Here is a 21,510-nt window from a genome sequence, read left to right as displayed (position 1 = left end):
TCGTTGAAATTATTCAGACTGCAACGGGTTTAAAATACAGGGTCGTGGTGAAATTTTTTTTTTAAATCCGAATGTATACTTAGACATCATTATTTTGGCGGCAATTTATTTTTAAATAAAATTATGAAAAAAGCGGGAAAAATTTAATTTTCAAATTTCTTGGGGTCATCGTTTGAGAAATTTTTTTTTTTATAAAATTTATTGAAAATTTTCAAATTTAAACTGAGGAATTTTTTTTACGCGGGAAATTGATGAGTTTTAAAATTTTTAGTATAACTTGCTTTGATCATTGGACCGGAAATGAGTAGAAAAATTTTTATGCATAAAAGTTTCGACAAAAGTTCAATTCCATATTTTTTTTTCTCTTTGGTATCAATAAAAGATGAAAAAAAAAAATGATAAAATATTCACGGAAATATGGGAAAGTCATAAAGTGAAGTAAATTTATAAATAAAATAAAAGATTGTAACAAAAAGTACTAAAGTATAAGAAATAAACTTTTTATTTATGTAAGTCTGCGTTAAACTAAATCACTAGTACACTAAAGTTATTTCCCAAAAGAGTAATTTTTTATCCTATAAGAACTTTTACCGATAAAAGTAATCCTTGAATTTTTTTATTGTTTATTTTATTATTCAATCCACTGACTTAAACAATAAACCTACTTTTTTTTTACGAGTGAATAAAAGACCAAATCTAGAAAAAAATCAGCACTACCGTATTTCGTATCCGCCTAGTTAATTTTTGAATTTAAATCGGAAGTACTGACCATCTTATACTGCAAAATGAAATAAAAAGTCTGGTAGTCCATAGAGAAAAGTCTCACAAACAAAACTATCGCAATTTCGAATTGATTATCTTGATAATTACGCCGCAAAATCGAATCCGTACATCCGTACATTGCGACGTTCGGATGTACGGAAACTCAATATCTCCTAAACCATTTAATTTAATGACTTAATTTTTTTTTTATTTTTTTCAAAACAGTCTAATTTATAGCTCCCATAAAAATAATTAACTGAAGTTTTATTTTATTAGTAGTAATTAATAAATAATTAATGATACTGAAGTTAGCCATCTAATAATTTTTGGAACTGAATAAAAAACGATAAATTATTAAAAAAAAAATATTTTAAAAAATTGCACTTGTAGTTTTTTAAATTTTCTACAAGTGCATTTTTTTAATTTTTTTTTTTTTTTTTGTAATTTATTTGTGAAAAAAAAAAAAATCCGAAAATTGCTAATTGTCTGTTAACTTCAAAATTATAAAAATTTTTTGTGTCAAAAATTCTTTTTTTCTGTATACAAAAAATTGAAATTTTTTTTATACTTTCCATAATGGAACACACAAAATTACTCATATATTTAACTCGTTTCTGATAAAAAAAAAATGTATATTCGTTTAAAAAAATCTAATAGAAAAACTAAATTTTTTTCATGGAAAAAAATCCAATTTTTGTAAAATAAATTTTAAAAAATTTTAAAAAACTCAAAAAGAAAATAAAAAATTGCAATAGATAATAAATAAAATTTTTAGTATCAATAAAAAAAATGTATTTTAAATAATGAATGATTATTAATGATGATTTATATATGATTTATAATAAAATCCATGATGATTTAAAATTTTAAAATTTATGGTGAGCATTCAAGGTTGCACCTGCATTCTAGGCCCAAGACAAGGTCAAGATAATACACAATACACAACAAAAACAAACGACACTCTTTACAGGACTGTAAAAATGTTGAACGCTGGATATACGTCCTCGAGATTGCGGCGCACCTGATGGCATCCACTCTTTATTTATTATCATTATTATTATTTATAATTCTTTATCATCTCTAAGTGAATGCCAAGAGTGTGGTTGAGTTTAAAATAACCGGAAATTTCCAGTGCATAAACCGATGAATAATAATTACTGAGTTAATTTTTAAATTAAAAAAAAACCCATTGTCTTTTTTTAAAAATTATTATCCTTACAAGGCAGGTGGAAATAATAAATCAGTAATGAAAGCGACTAAAGTAAATAAATAAAAATAAAAATAAATAGAGTAATCGATTTTAGCGTGACTAATGTCGTTGCAAAAGCCGTTTGTCAACGTAATGGTAGTAGCTGAGTTCAAATGTATGCACAATAAAACAGGGCGTTGATGAGGAGGTTCGTGGAGATTATCTGCAGGTACTAAACAACTTATTGCGTCAATGTAGCTTAGTTTTTTTTTTTTTTTTTTTAAATAATATATATATTGAGAACAATAGAATTGTATATTTTGTTGAAGGAGACCATTGTCAACGCATTGGATAATTTTATGTATGTTATTCATCGGAAACTCGCTAATTACGATAACAAAATAGAATAGTGGAGCGGAAAAATTATAAGACATATTTTTTATTTTACTTTGATTATTTTTAGTGATTTTATAATTTAATTTTTTCGGTTTAATGAAGATTTTTTTTTATTTTAGTTAAAAATTTGACTTAAAATTTCTTCAAAATTGATGTTTTCAAAAAAATGAATTCCAACTTTTTTTTTTTTGGTTTTAGTTTACAATTTTATCAAAATAAAATCTTTGCTCTGAATAATATTTAAAAAATTTGACAGAAAATTTCGAAGCTGTTTTTTTTTTTTAATTTTAGTTCAAAATTTGACTTAAAATTTTATCAGAATAAAATTTGCAATCTGAGTAATATTTTTAAAATTCAACGAAAAATTTCGAAAGAGTTTTTTTTTTAATTTTAGTGAAAAATTTGACTTAAAAATTTACCAAAATAAAATTTGCACTCTGGATAATAATTAAAAAATTTTAAAGTTAATAATTTTTTTTTAAATTTTATGAATTGTTTTACTTCTGGTCTACTTTTTGTAAATCACAAAAAATTTGATATTTTTACAACTCATTTTAATTTTACTCAAATTTTAATATAATTCAAATTTTTTTGTACCAAAATTCAAAACATAAAAATTTCAAACCTCAATTTTTAAATAAATATAAAATAATGATCCTGTCCCGTACAAAAATAAACCATAAAATTTTGACACCTCAGTTTCATAAATAAATTTAATAATCAGTCAGAAGACACTTAAAAAAATTTTCAAATTTTTTTTTGCACCATATAAATTACAAGAAAAAAAAAACTAAAAAAATTCATATGTAGAAAATTAAAAAATCTGCAGGTGCAATTTTGCAAATAATTTTTTTTTTAATAATCTATCTTTCTTAAAAAATCAAAAAGTTATAAGACGTCACCTAAATAGAGTATCATAAAAATTTATCACTTAAAAATAAAATGTTTTTTTCTAAAGCTTTCACTTAAAACTAAAAATGTCAAAACAAAAAAATAAAACAATAAATCTAAAAAAAAAAAAAAAAAAAAAAAAAAAAAAAAAAAAAAAAATAACCATGGGTAAAACTTACCTTTTCTTTGTCTTTTTCTGTAGCAGATTCCTTTTCGTTGACATTGTCTTTGTCCTCAGGAGTGTCCGTATGTGGAGCAACACCATTGGTGGTAGGTTTAGTGGTATTAGCATCAGCTTCCTCGATCCTCTCCAATTTACCATCACCTACAGCCGGTGCATCGCCCTCTGCGGGGATTCCATCTTTTTTCGGTGTCGTTGTCACGTCCATAGACCTCTTGCTGTGTCGTCCTCCCATTTTAAATTATTATTTTTCTATTCCGTTATACACTCTACCAATCAATAAATTATTCGTACGTCTATCTAATGTCTGTAATAAAAACAACGAGGAATTTAATTATTAGTTCAAACGGTTGAATTTTAATTAAAACAATTTTCATTGTTATTATTATTATTATTATTATTATTATTATTATTATTATTATTATTATTGTTATTATTATTATTATTTATTTGCATCAATGAGCTTTATACTAAAGAATGTTTGAAATTAAACAAGATCAGTTGCAAGATTATACTTTGTTGTTAAATTAATATGTAGAAGAATATGCAGAAGACTGAGAAAATTAAGAAGAAGAAACAAGAGGAATTTTTTTTTTTTTTTCAAGTCAATGAGACTGATCTTTCACACATTCAATTATAGCGGTAACATTTGAATTAAATTATCCTAGTATTGCTGGGAAATAGGACATTTGTTTAAGACAACAATTAATTCATTCAATAATTAGATATTATGTAATTTAAAAAATGGCGGGAATTTTTTTTTAAATTTGTAATTCAAAAAGCTATGAATTTAAAAAAAAAATTTCAAATATTCAAATATGAATTAGTTTTAAATTTTTTAAAGTTTGTGTTGAATTTAAAAAAAAAAAATTATTCATTTTTAAACAGGAAACTTAAAATTTTGAAAAAGATTTTATCAAATTTTTGAATATAAATCAGTTTTTAATTTTTTAAACTCAGGATTGGGTTTAAAAAAGAAAAAGATTTATTTCTAAACCCGCGAAAATTTGAATTTTAAAAAAACATTTTGTCAAATACCTGAGTATGAATTAAAGTTTAAAATTTTTTAAATTCAGGGTTGAATTTAAAAAAAAAAATTATTTCATATAAAGGATAATTTTGTCAGCAAAAAAAATTCTAAATTTAACTGAACCTCTTAATTAAAAATGACTCACTAATAAAATAATTTTCAAATTTCAAATAAACAAAATTTGTTTATTTAAAAATTTTCCATAGTGTACTTTTCCGTAATAAAAAAATCTACGACGTTTCTAAACGTCATTTTTTTCCTCAACGTATAAGAAATGTTTCATTAATTTTTTTTTAAAAGAACAGTTTTATAAAAAGGATAAGAAAAAATGTCAAAGTATCTAATTTATGATTACACAAAGTGGGTTCGTGAAAGGCCGTCGAGTGTTTACTCTTCTCGGTGTCTTAAATGTTTGCACAACGGAATAGGTCAGTAAACGTATGAAAGTACTTAAACTTGCATTTATTTATATGTGCACACAATCTCATACTCTAGTATGCTAACCGCAAAACCCAACAGTATTCATCCATCAATTTAAATAAATAATGATTTATAAAATTTGAATTATTATCATTATTATTATCGATAAATTAAATTAGTCCCTTAATCCTTCGTCCGGTCGGTCGATAACATAACATATAAAGCACGAATACCAAGACGAGGACGAGGACGACGACATTTAATCGCCTACGTGATCGGATTTATGGGATTTAATTTATTAATGTGCATTGTAAGTACGTGGGATGAAAACTTTACTTTCTTTTAAATTGTATCACTTATAAAATCCTTTTTATTTTTTAAATCTCATTGATTTGATTTTTTCTTTTTTTTTGCACTTTGTTTGATATTTCCGGTTTTAAAAAAATAAGGTCACGGTGTATCATCCCGTGACTCAAAATGATAATGAAAGTCATACAATTAAATAAAAAAATATATGACTAAGTTGTGAAGATATAAATAGAATAAAAGATGAATCTTTTTTTATCAATCCGCTCAATAGATTAATGAACGTTGATTAATATGACAGTAAGTCGTTAAGATGATTTTAAATGTTAAATATAATAACTATTTTTCTATGCCAATTAAAAAAAAAAAAAAATAAATAAAATGATTAAAAACTCAATGATTTTTTATCATATAGAAGTTTATACTGTATTCTATGCATTGGATTTAAATAACAAGTGTGCAAGTACACAAAGAACATTGTATTTAGCATGACAGATTTTTTTCCGAGCAATTTACTGCGTAATTACGCCGTAAAATGAAATCCGTACATTCGTACATTTATCTGTTCGAATTTACAGAAGGTCAATATCTCCTAAACTACTTGACCGATTAGAAAATTTTTTTTTGCATTTACTTAAGAAGACATCTGTCTATGACCCTAGTGGTAAATAATTAATTAAAAGCGTTTAATTATCGTAATTATAAATTAAAATTTTTTACCGCGAAATTTAAAAAAATTCAAATTATTATTTCAAGTGGAATAATTAAATGCTTATAAAATTTCCTATGAAAAATAAAATTAACAAAAACATCTGGTCAACTTGTGTGTATATCATGTGTGTAACGTGTAGGTCGTTTAGTTCGTCTACTCAACTCGACTCGAAATGAAAATTTATTGTAATGCAGAGCAGCCGTGCGTACAAGTGAGTGCGAACCCGCATACAGTATGAGAAAGCGCACGTGTTACCTCGATGACAAAAAAAAAAGAGGAAAAAATATAAAAATAATTATAAAAACCGACTAGAGGAAGTGCTACCGTGTGTTATACTAGATAAAAGAATAATAATTATTTTTTAAAATAATAAAAAATAAAGATGTTAATTTATGAATTTTTTTAAACTGAATCATACATTTTTTTTTTTCTATTATGTTTAATTTTAAAAAAATATATTTATATCCTGATGATATAAATATGATGAAAATTTATTACTACAGTATAACGTGACTTAGTAAAAAAAAATATATTTGTGATAAAATCTAAATTCTACTAAACATGTGATGAATTTATTTAAGTGTAACATGACTTTTAAAGTTGATCGTTAGTAACAATCATGTAAAATAAAAATTATTTATATGATTTTTTTTTTTTAATAGATTTACAAAGGTCTTACTCAATTGCTGAAGAGAAAGGCAACAATTTTCATCTCTTAGTGAATAAAAAAATATATAATAATTTTAATGACATCTATTTTTTTTTTTTTTTTATTCAGAAAAATTTAATAATTATTTTAATTTAAAAAAATTACACCAGTGTTTGCAGTTTAAAAGTTTGAGTCTAGAAATTTAAATAAAGAATTGAAGTAAAAAAATAAATTTGAATAAAATAATTAATTTAGTTTGATATTAAATTTGAATAAATTTAATAATATGGTAATTGGAGTTTTTTTTTATTTTTGAATAAATAATTAATTAAAATTTAAAGCAGTCAACTAGAAATTTTAATTTTATTGTTAAGAAAAAAATTAATTTTCGATTTTGGAGTAAAAAAAAAGTTGATGTTTTAAAAAAATATTTCTAGGTATCAATTTTAAAAATAAACAAAAGGCGGCAAGCCCAACCCAACTGACACACAATCGCAAAAGACTGGTCTGGAAAAAAAAAAAAAAGCCTACGGCCTCTTCTTTTCTTTCTTATACTCTCCCTTTACATCTTAAATGCACGGCAGGTAGAACGTTGTGGAAAAATCTGACAAAGAAATCGCACCAGAGAAAGTACAAAAACTCTAATAATAACAGCAACAGAACCCGTGGTGAAAAAATTCCTTGAAATATTAAAATAACATGATCCTGAAGTTAAAAGATAATTTACAAATTTCTGATTTTTTTTTCGACAAATTAAAAAAATGCACCTGTAGAAAATTAAAAAATCTATAAGTGCATTTTTTTGAAATTTTTTTTTTTTATAATTTATCATTTTTAAAAAAAGTCAAAAATTATTAGATCGCTAACTGGAGTATCTTCTGAAGTTAGAAGACAATTAACAATTTTGAATTTTTTTTCAGCAAATCATTTAAAAAAAAAATAAATACAAAAATGCACATGTAGAAAATTAAAAAATCTATAAGTGCATTTTTTTGAAATTTTTTTTTTTTTATTATTTATCATTTTTAAAAAAATTCAAAAATTATTAGATCGCTAACTGGAGTATCTTCTGAAGTTAGAAGACAATTAACAATTTTGAATTTTTTTTCAACAAATAATTAAAAAAAAAATAAAATACAAAAATGCACATGTAGAAAATTAAAAAATCTATAGGTGCATTTTTTCAAATAATTTATTAATTGGAGTATTATTGAAATAAATAAATGTAAAATAAAATAAAGAGCGTGTTATCGATTGATGCCCATTCCAAGATGGCGATCCCGATGGATCCAGACCATATCCAGATTAAAAAATAACACCTAGAACTGTAACCATCGTTCCAACCTCCGTTGTGAAAAAAAACCGCCGACAGAAGATATATATAAAGTAACAAAACCATAAAACATAAATGAATTAACATTGATTTTCTAAGAAGTCAAAAGGCTAAAGAGGGATATTTAAAACTGTCCATCAAAGTCTTTAGCATCCAGGAAGTCGCACGCGCACGCTCGTCCTTCCACGAATCCTCATTCTTTCTCTAAAGAGTTAACGCTGTACCGTTAACTTTCATCCCATCATCTCAATCTCGAACTCAAATTCAAATTTAATCTCCATTTAAATCTACACTTAAAATCAAAACAATTAAACATTTAAATAAATACATTACTCACAATATATATTTTTAAAAAGCCCACGTTCACTTTTATATTCACTTATAACCACAGCCAGTCAACAATTTTAAATTTAAATTTATATTAACAATATTTTACTTATTTATATTTTATGTATACAAAACACTCGCGTATAAAATTTAAACAAAAAACTTTTATATATATATATATATTTTTTTTTTTTTTTAAATATTTTATTAGTATTAGAAATTTAAATATTTAAACACGAGATACAAAAGGGCAGCATTGACAATTTCATGTAATAGGCTTGGCAACGCGCAGCCGACTGACTCGGGAGACACGAGCTTGTAATTTTTTGCTGGAGGGGGAGGAAGGCGCGACAGTGGCGCGCTTTTGCGGCAAAAGGGATAAACTTTATTGTATGGGGATGGGGAGTATGGCTACGCTTAGCTAGTATAGTATGTGACATATATATATATATATATATATATGTATATATATATATTTATATATATGTTTGTGTGTATGGTGGCGTCGTTTTGGTTCGCCCGTTTTCAATACTGTCTCCATTCTCTATATATTCTATATCTATTATATACGTTTACATTTAATTGTACTTTACTTGCATTTACCGGTTGGTGACTGTCGTCTGTACATATGATAATAATAATAATAATTATAATAATCACAACACATCGTAAATTCTCTTTATACGTTAGGTCGCCCTCAACTTTACTATAAAAAAAAAAATATACACCCTGTCATATATTTTATTTAGTTTATATATATATATATAATATATATATATTAGATATATGTATGATTTTTATTGTTAAAAAATTATTGATGTGATTTAAATGTGCAAAACTTTGGCGGTAATTTTAAAATTAATTTTTTGAAATTCAAATTTTCGCGGGAAAAATTTATATATATTATTTATGGTTTTAATTACAAAGAAATTATTGATTTTAATTTAAGTATATAAAACTTTGGCGGTAATTTTTAAATTGTAATTTTTTGAAATTTAAATTTTCGCGGCAAAAATTTAAATATTAATTTTTTAAGCGAAAAGTAAATTTGGAGAAGTGTTTAAAATTTCTTAATGACAATAATTATAAAATAAAGTAATAATTCAAGTGCACTGAGGTTTTTAAAGTTCAAATATGTACATAGCAACCCCGTGAATAAGAGAGGGATAAACTAGTGGAAAAAATTTTGTTACATATATATATTATTCATGGTTGTAATTGCCAAGAAATTATTGATTTTAATTTAAATATATAAGACTTTGGCGGTAATTTTTAAATTGTAATTTTTTAAAATTCAAATTTTCGCGGCAAAAATTCAAATATTAATTTTTAAGGTAAAAGTAAATTTGGGGGATAATTTAAAACTTCTTAATGACAATAATTACAAAATAAGTTAATGATTAAAGTACACGAGTTTTTTAAGAACAAATAAGTGCATAGCAACCCCGTAAGTAAGAGCCAGTTAAACTAGTGGGAGATAGAGTGAAAGGGCGGGGCTCTTGTTGTTCCAGCGCCTTATGTTTTAAATATTTACGTAAATACTTAAGCTGTATTTGTCTGTAAGTTACTGTAAGTCCTACCTATATGCAATAGTAATAATAATAATAACAAAATGTCTTTATTTATGTTACGGTTTAACAAAAATAGAGTGTAAATGTGGTAATTTATTGTTGTTGTTATTATTATTGTCTGGGGTTTAAAATGTGTTGAGTGAATGGCATAAGGGCATTGGGACTTACTGTGGGTCATATGGACATTTACGAGCACGTTCTTTAACGGAAGCTAACACATAAATCTAGAGACCAGAGACCAGAGTTGAGAGCAGATCTGAGTTCTCTACTGTACTCTACTCGATGGGATGCTGGTTTAGCTGTTACATTTGTTCCCCGGGCAGATCGAACACGCGTGGCCTTGCATCAAGGGCTTTTCCACACTCTATATAACACTCGTGTACGGATAATTTCGAGAGTGATTTATTGAGTTTTTTGTTTGGGGTTACAAGGCTATTGGAACTTTAAATGGCTTTTTCATTACATTGATGACAACTTTGTTTTGCTGACCTGTTTGATTTCATAATAATAATAATTACTATTACTCCTAATTGATATTTGGAAACTGTTTTTTTGGAAAATTCAAATATTTGTTACGGTTTTTGTACTTAGAATAGAAATTGGAGCTAAACTATTGAGTTTGGGTAAAAAGTCTATCATACCTTTTTTGTAAAGAATTTAATTTCCTACAAAAATGTATCAGTACATTTTTATCGTATCTGTGATAGTTAAGCTGTAATTTAAATTCGAAGCGTGGGAAAATTTTAAATCTAAACGGGAAAATTTGGTACACAAGACTTTGAATTAAGATTGTATTAAAACTATTGATTTAAATGAAAATATGCACTGATACATTTTTTTAGAAAATTAAATTCTCTACAAAAAAGGTCTGATTGACTTTTTACCTAAACTCAATAGTTTAGTTGTAATTCGAATTCGAAGCGTGGGAAAATAAAAAATCTAAACGAGAAAATTTGGTACAGAAGACTTTGATTTAAAATTCTGTGTAAACTATTAAACTTAATAAAAAAATGTATGAGATCTTTTTTTTAGAAAATTTAATTTCCTAAAAAAGTGTCCTCATAAATTTTTATCGTATCTCTAATAGTTTCGCCGGAATAAAAGTTATAAATGAAAAATTTAATGATTTCTTTTTAAAGTTTGCAAAAAAAAAAAAAAGTTTATATTAAATATTTATGACTCATGTACTTTTTATCATGCTATATATTTCCCCGAAACAATTACGTCAATAATAATGATAATTGACAACAGGGGAAGAATAATACACATTCATATGTTATCATGTTTTTTATTCATACGCAAAAATAATAAATAAATTTATAAAAAAAAAAAAAAAAAAAAAAAAGATTTTTTTTTCCTTGTCAGATGAACTACTGTCGCTCACATTCCAAGTAACACGATATTTATCGTATGACTTCAGTAGTTTGCTCGCGATTAATTTTTTTATCTTTTTCTAAACAAAAAAAAAAAAAAATGCTACGAGATTTCTTTTACTCAATTCAGCCATAAATTTCCTACCATATAATCTAAAAAAAAGTAAAATAATTTAAAGTAATAGACTCTAAACTAAATAAATTAAGAGCAGAATTGTTGAATCGTGAATTGATCAACAAAATGAGAGTCACGCTCGGTTAATTCTACTGATAAATATTTCTTTACTTCACTCTTAAACTCTCTTTACTCAGCTCTTATACGCTCGCTAATAAAACCGTGACTGCTACAAGTATTTTATTACGTCAATTCAAACACTTTTAAAAATTCAAACTTATTTTCAATTTTTTATCCTCTCAAAAAATTATACCCCAACTTACCCTTGTTTTTTAATTAAATATCAAATATTTTTATATTTTTTTTTTCTGGGGTCATACAAATAAGTTCTCTAAAGCAAATGAAAAAAAAATGAAATCGATTCCTCAAATATTTAGCAAGATATCGCGTTTCCGTACATTCGGACTAAAAACTGTACGAATGTACGGAATCGATTTTTTGGGGAAACTTACAGGCGAATTGACTTGGAAATTTTTTTAAATTATTCATTTGAGTCCTGCGAGTAGTATTGGGTGTTTTTTAAATAAATTATTCATGGCTAAATGTCACAAGATTGACAACTTAAGGGAGACTACTAGTGTGAAAGAAGCTGAAGCTAGCGGCCGTAATGAGTAGCGGCCAGCAATTTTTTGCGTGACCGCTACTTATTACGGCCGCTAGTTTCAACTTCATCTAGTGTCAAATTTCAAAAAAATCATTTTTTTGCATATGTCGATAGACTACATCTTCAAAAATAACAGTAAAATTTCCAGTGCATATCTCGAATAGTTTTTTTGAGTTACAGCCATGTAAAAAGCAGCCGCTCGGTTCTCGAAAACGATTCAAATTGAAGCTTTTTTATATGTTTCTACGTACCACGAATCTCCAGTTTTCCATTCGAATCAAAAATGTAATATTGGCAGGTAAAAAATTTTCAAATTTTCGCGCGAAATTTGAAACTTTTTTTAAAAATCCCGCCTTTTTGTTAAATTTCAAATTTTTTCTTCGCCCGAGGGTCATGGTACTGAATTTTGAATTTTTTTGTTCGAAAATTTTATCTTGTATTCATTATATATCCACAAATATATCCTTAAAACATTGAAACATTCCATGCACTAGTTTTCTTTAAAAAAATTCCCCAAAATCATTTTTATTTCAGACGATCATACTAGTGCTCTCCCTTAAGTAATAAATTAGTAATTAGTGTTGAAAAAATTACTTGTGACTTAATACAGTTTTAATAATAATTAATTAAAAGAAAAAAATAAAAATAAATTTGAATGAAAAAAATGGCGCGTTAACCTTTTGAATGTCTTAAGCTATTATCCCTCGTAAATTAATAAAGTGATCGTCAACTAGGGATAAAAAGAATTCTGTACTCCCACAGTTCTTTTGTACAATTTAATTTTCTTTTTTTTTTTTTTTTAATTTATTGCTTTTGTCCGAACGGATTTAATAAATTTATTTTTTTTTTTTTTATTTTTTTTATTTTTTATTTTTTTTTTTTTTTTTCAATAAATTGAATCAAATAATTTATAAAATTTAAAAAATGCGGGACAAGAGACTTGTAATAGAGACAAGTTCAATCTCAAGTCTGTCGAGTAATACCGAGTACGTAGCACGTTCATTACCGGAAACGGAAGCTCCACCCTAGTCAGTAACTGCGCGGCCGCGTGGTCGCGCACAAAGAATTTAATACTGCTTTTACTTTGTACTCTTAAAATTTTTTTTTATAAATAAATAAATAAGAAAAAAAAAACAAGTTGTCAATAAAGCGTGAGAATTTTCTGTCGCGTGATAAAATTAAAATTTTAATTGTAAAAAATTTTTATTAATTGGAGAAAAAAAAATTGGGCATGACGTACATAAATATAGAGTAATGAAGTGAGGAAGTCATGATACGAATAAGTAATGATGAAAATAAAAAAAAAATAATAAGAATTAAAAGTTGAGTAGGAATGTGACTTTCACGATCACCACCCACTTTGAGGGCAAGGGGAAGATTGTTGTGAAATAAGACTCTTGGTAGTGTGCATATGTATGATACCAAGTGCACTGCCATGAGTAACTCAATACAATGCTTTTATATATATGTATGGATGGTTATTATTATTAATATATATGTATGTGATATATAATAGTGTGCCAAGAGTCTCCGGTGCGAGAAATACTCAATACGATGCTTCGTTTATGATACTTGCTCGTATTATGGAATGAATGGCTCGCGTAAACACGATAGTGATATCTTATAAATATATATATATATATATATATATATATATATATATACATATATATATATATTTTTTTTTTAATTTATAAATAATTTTTTAACCGTGTACTGAAATTTCAAACTCAAATTTTTATTCAATTTCAAATTGCAGACAAACTGTTCACCTTAGATTAAAAGTCAATCAGACCTTTTTTTTAGATAATTTAATTACCTACAAAAATATCTCAGTACATTTTTACTGTATCTCTGATACTTGACCCGCAATTTAATTCCAAAGATTCGGAAATTTTAATTTTTGAGACTTTTTTTTTACGAAATACTTCAATTTGATATTCTGAATAAACTATTGAGTAAACGTAAAAAAGTAATCAATACTTTTTTGTAGAGAATAAAATTATCTACAAAATCATTTCTTATCATTTTTTACATAAACTCAGTAGTTTATGAGTTATTTAAATAAGAAGATGAACTGGAATTGAATTTAATTTAAATAGAATTCAGTGATGAATAAAATGTCATATTTTTTTTATTTAAATCTTTTTCACATCATTTAATATGTATATAGAATAAAATTGAAGACCTGGTGGGCTGATATTTTAATACGAACTAAACATCGACTTCCGAATAATAAAAGAAGACCCCCGGACATCCGTCGGAACTGTGGGCGGCTGGTGCCCAAAAATAAATTCCCAAACATTAAAAACAATAATATATACATACATATATATAGACTATATATTTAAATACCCATAATTGATTGTTATTCATCATACATTTTATGCGTAACATGACTTGATATAAATTTAGTACGAATAAAAAAAAAAATTTGAAAATGCTCCAGTTTCAAAAATTCCCGCCATTTTTTAGCTCTTCGAAAATACTATTGTTTATACATTTTTGAGTTTTTCAAACTCGAAAATAGTAATGTCGCACCTTCCATTTTGAAAATTCAAACAATAAACAAAAACAAATAAAAAATAATGACGTAAATCATTTTTTTCATTTTACATCAACAATATCTGAAAATAATCAACCGATTTTGGCATTCAGGATGACATTCGACGCAGTTTTTTAACCACTGACGTCCAAAAAAAAAAATTTCATCAATTAGCTCAAAAATTTGAAATTTCCTAAATAAAACACTTTTTTGAAATTCTTACAACAACGATTTCTCTTGACCAAATGAACCGATTTTGATGGTTGAGGTGTCATTCGACGCGGCTTACAAAGTTTTAAAGCTGGATAGATTTTGGAATCAATCCATTAAGTCTGCTACAAATTATCCACAAAAAACATTTTTGAAAAAATTTGAATTTTTGAAATATCTTCGAATTTACTGTACCGATAATAGTCAATTTTTATCAAAACATTGGTATTAATGAGCCTCTTTAAACGCCATCTCAAAAACGTAAATCGCTTTACCCGTTTAAAAGTTATGATATTCATATATATACATAAATTTGGAAATCATCTTGAAATCAGTCAGAACATTTTCCTAGGATCTCAAAACGTCAAGGTCTGTTAGAAATTCGTTTTTCGAAAATCTCACCGAGACCAATCATGTCTCGTTTCTTTTAAATTTCAAATTTTTATGGCGGGAAGTTAAATAAGTTTAAAATCATAATTAAATGAAATTGAGTAATTTGATGATTAAGACGGTGATTTAATTTTTCATTCATTAATCAAATGTGTAAATTATATAGTAAAGTACTGATGAGTTTATTGGTATAGCGGTGACTCGTTACAGTCAATGTCACTGTGTACTTTTACTCAACTGCCAACTGTATGACACACATGAGTACATACATATATATATATATATATATGTTTATACATTTATATATGCTTAGTATGTATTTATACGGTACAGCCGCACTTTGTATTACTTTACTTGCACAACTGTCTGCTCTAGTATGTATTTCTAGCGTTACTTTGTATAACGGAGTTTTATTTTATCGTATAAATAAACTCACTCGTTAACTAACTATCTATTATTATTCAATAATAGTAGAATCTAATAATAGTTCATGTAAATATTCATTCAATAATTAATGCGTTGAAAAATATACTTTTTTCTGTACTCATTTAAAAACTTTATTCATATCTTACAATCAAAAAATTTAATTTAAAAAAAAAAACGCGCGAAAATTAATTTCAGAAAATTTGATTCTTTTTATTTTATTCAATTTGCGGCTAAAATATTCAAGATACGGCTTAAATGTACTGAGACATTTCTTTAGGAAATTTTATGCTTGACAAAAAAGTACTGAGATATTTTTTACGTAAAATTGATTGCTGGCCAGTTATTTTAATTTTAAGTACGCGGTGTATCAATTTGGTCAGTAACAAATTTTATATATTTTTTAAAAATTGAAATTCTGGGGTTGGTATCAAAAATATCATAAAAATGTACTAAAATGATTTTGTAGAAAATTTAATTCTCTACAAAAAAGTATTTGTTGACTTTATTCGTAAATGTGATAGTTTAATAGAAATTTTAATTTGAAATCATCTACTCCAAAAATAATAAAATTATTTGAAAAAAAAGTGAGATCCGAAAATATATTTTCCAACAAATCAAAGAAAAAAATGTTTTTACAAATATAGAAGAGTGGCGTCATTGGGGCGACGTGTATTGATTGCAAACGATGATTCATGGGGATAGGCATGACGACTAGTCAGCCCCCGCGATATTCTGAGCGGGTGCAGCCCCTCTAGCACGCGTACCTCGTCCTTCGATCTCTCCCTTCCCCTTCTCCTCTGTCTCTTACCCTTCCTCCCCCACAAACTACTCACTCTCTAGCTATAGCTTCATCTATCCACCCATACACACCCAACATACATCCACCTATAAAAATACATACGCGAATAGGGTGAACATCAAGAGCTCGACTAGACTGTTCAGAGTTTTCCACGTAAACTTTTACCCTCCACACGTGTACTCAGAAATTACAATTCTGCTGCCACAATGTCTACTCTACTCTACTCTACTCTACTCATTTTTAGCACATGATCGATATATATATTTACTTATTCATATTTATGATTTTCCCATTACCTTCATTACCTCAATTTAAAAAAAAAAAAAAAAAACGTAATAATTATTTTTAACACACATTCATAAAATTCAAAATTTGAAAAAAATTTACGAGTTATTTTTGACAAATTTTAAATTTAACATCAAAAAAAAAAATTTTTTTATTTAAATGTTTGAATTTATTGGCGAGTGTTAAAGATTGTGTGATTTTGTGGATAAAACTTGTTGGACTAGAGTAAAGTATGGGGAAGATGGACTTAGGAAAGGGAACTGGGGGGTAAGAGGTAAGAAGAAGGGGGAGGGGGTAAAACCGCGGTTTTATGTTGAGTATTATACTCTTGACCGACGCATCTGGTTTGCACATTCAAGGCCGGCCAATAAACTTTAGTACATACGCGTATAAAAGATGAGAGAGATGAAATTAGTTTGTAAGAGTGTTTAAATGCACTTGCGCAGTCGTCATACCAAGGACGTTAGCCAAAGATTTAAATATACATATTTATTATGAAAATAAGTTATTAAAAATCCGATTAATGAGATCGGATATTTAAATTTATTTATTAATTAATAATTTTTAATAGCTAACGAGTTTTGTTCGATATTTTAGCTTTTAATGGGTCGTTAAAATTATTTACGACTTTATATTTCAACAATTTAAGCTTTAGTTCATCTGATAATGTCATGTCTATTATAAAAAAAAAATTTTTTTTATGAAATTAAAAAAATTACAGAGGCGAGGAATCGAACCCTGGACTTTGCGAGTCAAGCGAAAATTAATCACCCGCTTTGATTGATGATATCTCACAAACTATCGGAGATAAATAGACGTCATGTATGGTTATTGAAAAGGAAATTTAATTTCCTACAACTTTTGTCTGATTAAAAAATCCCGTAAAATTAATTTTTCAAAAGTTACCGCCATTTAAATAACTTCATTATTTTTACTAAATAGCATTCTTTGTCTGAGCTTAAAACGGCTATATCTTTTAAACTTTTAGTCCTACGATATTTTTTATGAGGACTAAAGTTGTAGGAAATCAAATTTCCTTTCCAATGACCATATATAACATATAGATATCTGCGATATGTATCGAGATATCAAAATATGAAATTTTAAAAAAATAAAAAAATGAAATTTTTGTTTATTGTTATCAATAAAAATTCAATACAGAGAATATATAGGAGGTTGAATAAAAGAAGTTGAAGCCAAATATCTGATTGGCATCGCGGTCAGGTTTTAGTCGAAAGATCCGGAGTTTCGGGGCTTCCAGATCTTATTTCCGGACGATATGGTGGTGACTATAGAACGGTGATGTTATAAAGCCAATATAACACTAGAACTACTGTGAATATAGAGGATAAAAAATAATAAAACGATACTAAAACTGAAAACTACAAAGGCTACCCCACAAGAGTAAAAAGTGACGGGGCTTTGAGCGTAAAACAATTTTTTAATCGAGTTAAAATAACTTTCGAGTGACACTGGTGTGTCATTTTATCTTCTCACTGTTACATTGGTTGTAACATTACATATGTATAGTAAACTTTTAACTCAATGCAATATATAATAGTATGTAATGTTAACGAGGAGGAGCAAAGAGGACTGGACGGCACTCTTGAATAGTTACAAACGACAGTAACCAAAGAGAAGACCACTTATCGCGAGATAAAACGTTAATTCAATACTTCCTGTTCCCTTACGAGACTAGTCCGATTTTGCAATACGATTAATCGACACAAATATTTTATTATTTATTATATCAATAATATTTCGTGTTCTATTTCAAGAATTTTTTAAATACTTGTGTATTGAAAAAAAATTTCACTCGAAGCATGATTTCTACAAAAAATTTTTGTTTTATTAAAAATTTTGCAAATCTGTCAATTTTTCAAATACATAAAATTTATATGAAAAAAATCAAAGCCCTCATAAAAATTTCTAGTGTATTTTTTTCTAGTTTTTTTTTTTTAATTCGATTTATTAAGAATTCAAAAATTTCACGGGTACGAAAAAATTTTCTAGTCAAATAAAAAAAATAACGATAAATTTTTCAATCTGAAATTTTTCCAAGTCCATAAATATTTTCAATACAAAAAAAAATTCTTATGAAAAATCAAATTCTCCATAAAAATTTCTAGTGTTTTTTTTAAATTAAAAAAAAAAATTGAACAGAAAATTAAAAATTTGAAAATTCCTCGAGTACGAAAAACTTTTTTAGACCAGTAAAAAAATATTTAAAAATTTTTCAATCTGAAATTTTTCCAAGTCCATAAATATTTTCAAAACAAAAAAAAAATTCTTATAAAGAAATTAAATTCCCCATAAAAATTTTTAGTGTATTTTTTAAATTAAAAATAAAAATTTGCAGTTTTTCTTTTTTTAAATTCTGTATTAAAAATTAAAAAATTTTTTATCTAAATATTTTCAATTCGAAAGAAAAATTCTGATAAAAAAATCAAAATATTATTTACAAATTCTCAATCTATTAAAAAATATCTTTTATAAAAATTTCCTTGACTTCAATTATTTCAAGACAATAAAATTTGAACAAAGAAATTTCTCATAAAAATAATAATAATAAAAAAATAAATAACTGTCCAATATTTTCTAGTGATTTCTTCAGGGAGATAAAAAGTAATCAATTATTTTTGCAGACACTGCGCTTGACCTCTTGACTCATTCCGATACTTATATTATCTTTTCTTCATTAATTATTATTCTCATTATTAACAATCTAATAAAAATTGCTCTCAATATTTTAAAATAAATAACAAACTACAAAATAATTTTTTTTTTTTTCAGCCAAGCTGCAATTATCGCATCTAAATCTAACAGATAAAAAACATAAATAAAAAAAAAATATTATCAGTAAGATTATGAGTACCTACTATCTTGTCTCTCTTAATACTCTACACTCTCTCAAGTCTCGAGTCTTAAAAGCATGAGTCATACTCTTCAACTCGCGAGAGTGCAATACTCCCTAGATATCCAACATTCTCTTTTCCCGCAACTCGCTTACTTTACTTACATTACCCGAGATGAGGGAATTTACGACACAACTACGTACATAAATAAATAAATAAATATATATATATTTTATCTTTAATGAAAATTTATCATTTCTAAATTACAATAACATACTTTTCATATTCTTCTCTCAAGATAACTAAAAAATATAAATAATCTCTCCCTTAATCAAGAAAATTATTCTGACCCAGAATAAAAAAAAAAAAAAAAAAAAAATGAATAATTAATATTCTCATTAAAAATTACTAATATAATAAAGTATTGATTATTGATAAAGAAAATCCTTGAATCAATAAAATTTTCTTTTGTTAAAAAATATTTCTTTTGCTGTGCTATGAGTAATTTTTACTATCTGACTGATAACCTTTTACTTGAGAAAAAAAAAAATGACCTGGAAATATATCATTTTTTTTTCTTAAAGAAAATATGGTTTTTAAGTTGGCAGACAATTTTGAATTTTTGGATTTTTTTTTTTTTCAAATAAATTAAAAAAAAAAAAAAATAAAATAAAAATATGCACATGTAGAAAATTTCAAAAACTTGGAAATTGATTGTAATTTTGGTTAAAAAAAAAATTTGAAATTTATTCAAATGAAAAATCGAATTTCAAAAATTCTTGAACAATTTCAAATGAAAAGAAAAAAAAATTTTTTTTCGAAGGTAAAGGATAGTAAGTTGTTACAAGTCACATAATAGCAGAATGACTAGTAAATAGTAACTAGTGAGTAGGGACTAGTGTAATGTTTGATTTAGGATTGAGTGCGCAGGTAGACGGTTTAAGATTATGTTATGTACAATAAGCTAGATTGTTGATGTCGAAGTTGTTCATTGGCTGTGTTCGTAACTTTCATGATTAGCTCTATGTATATATATATATATATATATATATATATATATATATATATATATATATATATATATATGTATGTATGTATGTATGTATATATGTATGTATGTATATATGTATGTGTATATGAATAGATGTATGAGTAGACAGATTTATAACAACCGGTTTGTGACCGTTTTCGCGAGACGCCTTCATCCTATTCGATCCGTAGATCTATCTAGGTCTACATTTTTAAGTTTTTATATATACTTATTTGTAGGACAATTGAGCAGTTAGTTTATTTTTTTTTTTTTTTTTTTTAATTTATTTAATTAATGGGAGTTTGAAAAAACTATTATTGATTGGTTGTGTTTAGACATAGTTTGAGTTGGATGATTAGATGATTATAGTGTGCTAAGTCGTCATCGAAAAGAGTGTTCAAGTATTTATTAACTTGGGTTGATTAAGAAAAAATTTAGAATTGATTATTTATAAGAGAGATGGAGTTGGAAAATTATAGAAAAAAAAATGTATTTTTCTTTGAATTTTTGAAACTTGAAGGCCTGATTATATGGGATTTTTTAATAGACGTTGTAGGAAATTAAATTTTCTTTGAAATGACTAATGAAAGCTATTTATCTTCAATATTTACTAAGATATTAATGATTATAATTATAGTTTATAATTAATTGAAATTTTTATGGTCACTTTTTATCAGTGGCAATATTTTAGAAACTGCAGATAAATAAATATAGTCATTGTAAAGGTAATTCAATTTTCTACAATTTTTGTTACCATGAAAAATTCGTAAATTCAATAATTCAGCTGACGTTAAAGTCTGAAAATTAAATTTAAAAATTTAAGCGGCAAAATTTTTTAAAATGAATTTTAGATTTTTCAGTCAAACTAAAGTTATAATAAATTAAATTTTATTTTCCTGTAACATACATTCGACTCGTCATAAGCCTGGTGTACAGGGTAATTTTTTTTTGAAATTTCAGTCTTCCCGTGCGTTTAGTTTTGTTCTCGACTACTCGTTATAAGCCTGTGATTATTTTATATAATTTTAAACGTCAAATTTACGTTTTGTCA

General features: G+C 26.1%; 1 protein-coding gene across 2 annotated transcripts in view; it reads right to left on the bottom strand.

The window, feature by feature from the left end:
• LOC103579145 (A-kinase anchor protein 200) overlaps positions 1-21,510 on the bottom strand; it is a 54,004-nt gene that overhangs the window by 25,755 nt on the left and 6,739 nt on the right. The window contains exons 1-2 of one of the 2 annotated variants that reach the window (XM_008560468.2): positions 8,207-8,494; positions 3,418-3,726 (exon numbers count right to left, since the gene is read on the bottom strand). In XM_008560468.2, the coding sequence (XP_008558690.1) occupies positions 3,418-3,654 (237 nt within the window). In that variant the 5' untranslated portion in view covers positions 3,655-3,726; positions 8,207-8,494. Of the gene's footprint in view, positions 1-3,417; positions 3,727-8,206; positions 8,495-21,510 lie in introns of those variants that run through there. The other variant, XM_008560460.3, reaches the window with a different exon arrangement.

This window comes from Microplitis demolitor, chromosome 9 (assembly GCF_026212275.2).
Source record: "Microplitis demolitor isolate Queensland-Clemson2020A chromosome 9, iyMicDemo2.1a, whole genome shotgun sequence".
Taxonomy (NCBI): domain Eukaryota; kingdom Metazoa; phylum Arthropoda; class Insecta; order Hymenoptera; family Braconidae; genus Microplitis; species Microplitis demolitor.
This window is presented reverse-complemented; position numbering and strand designations above follow the sequence as displayed.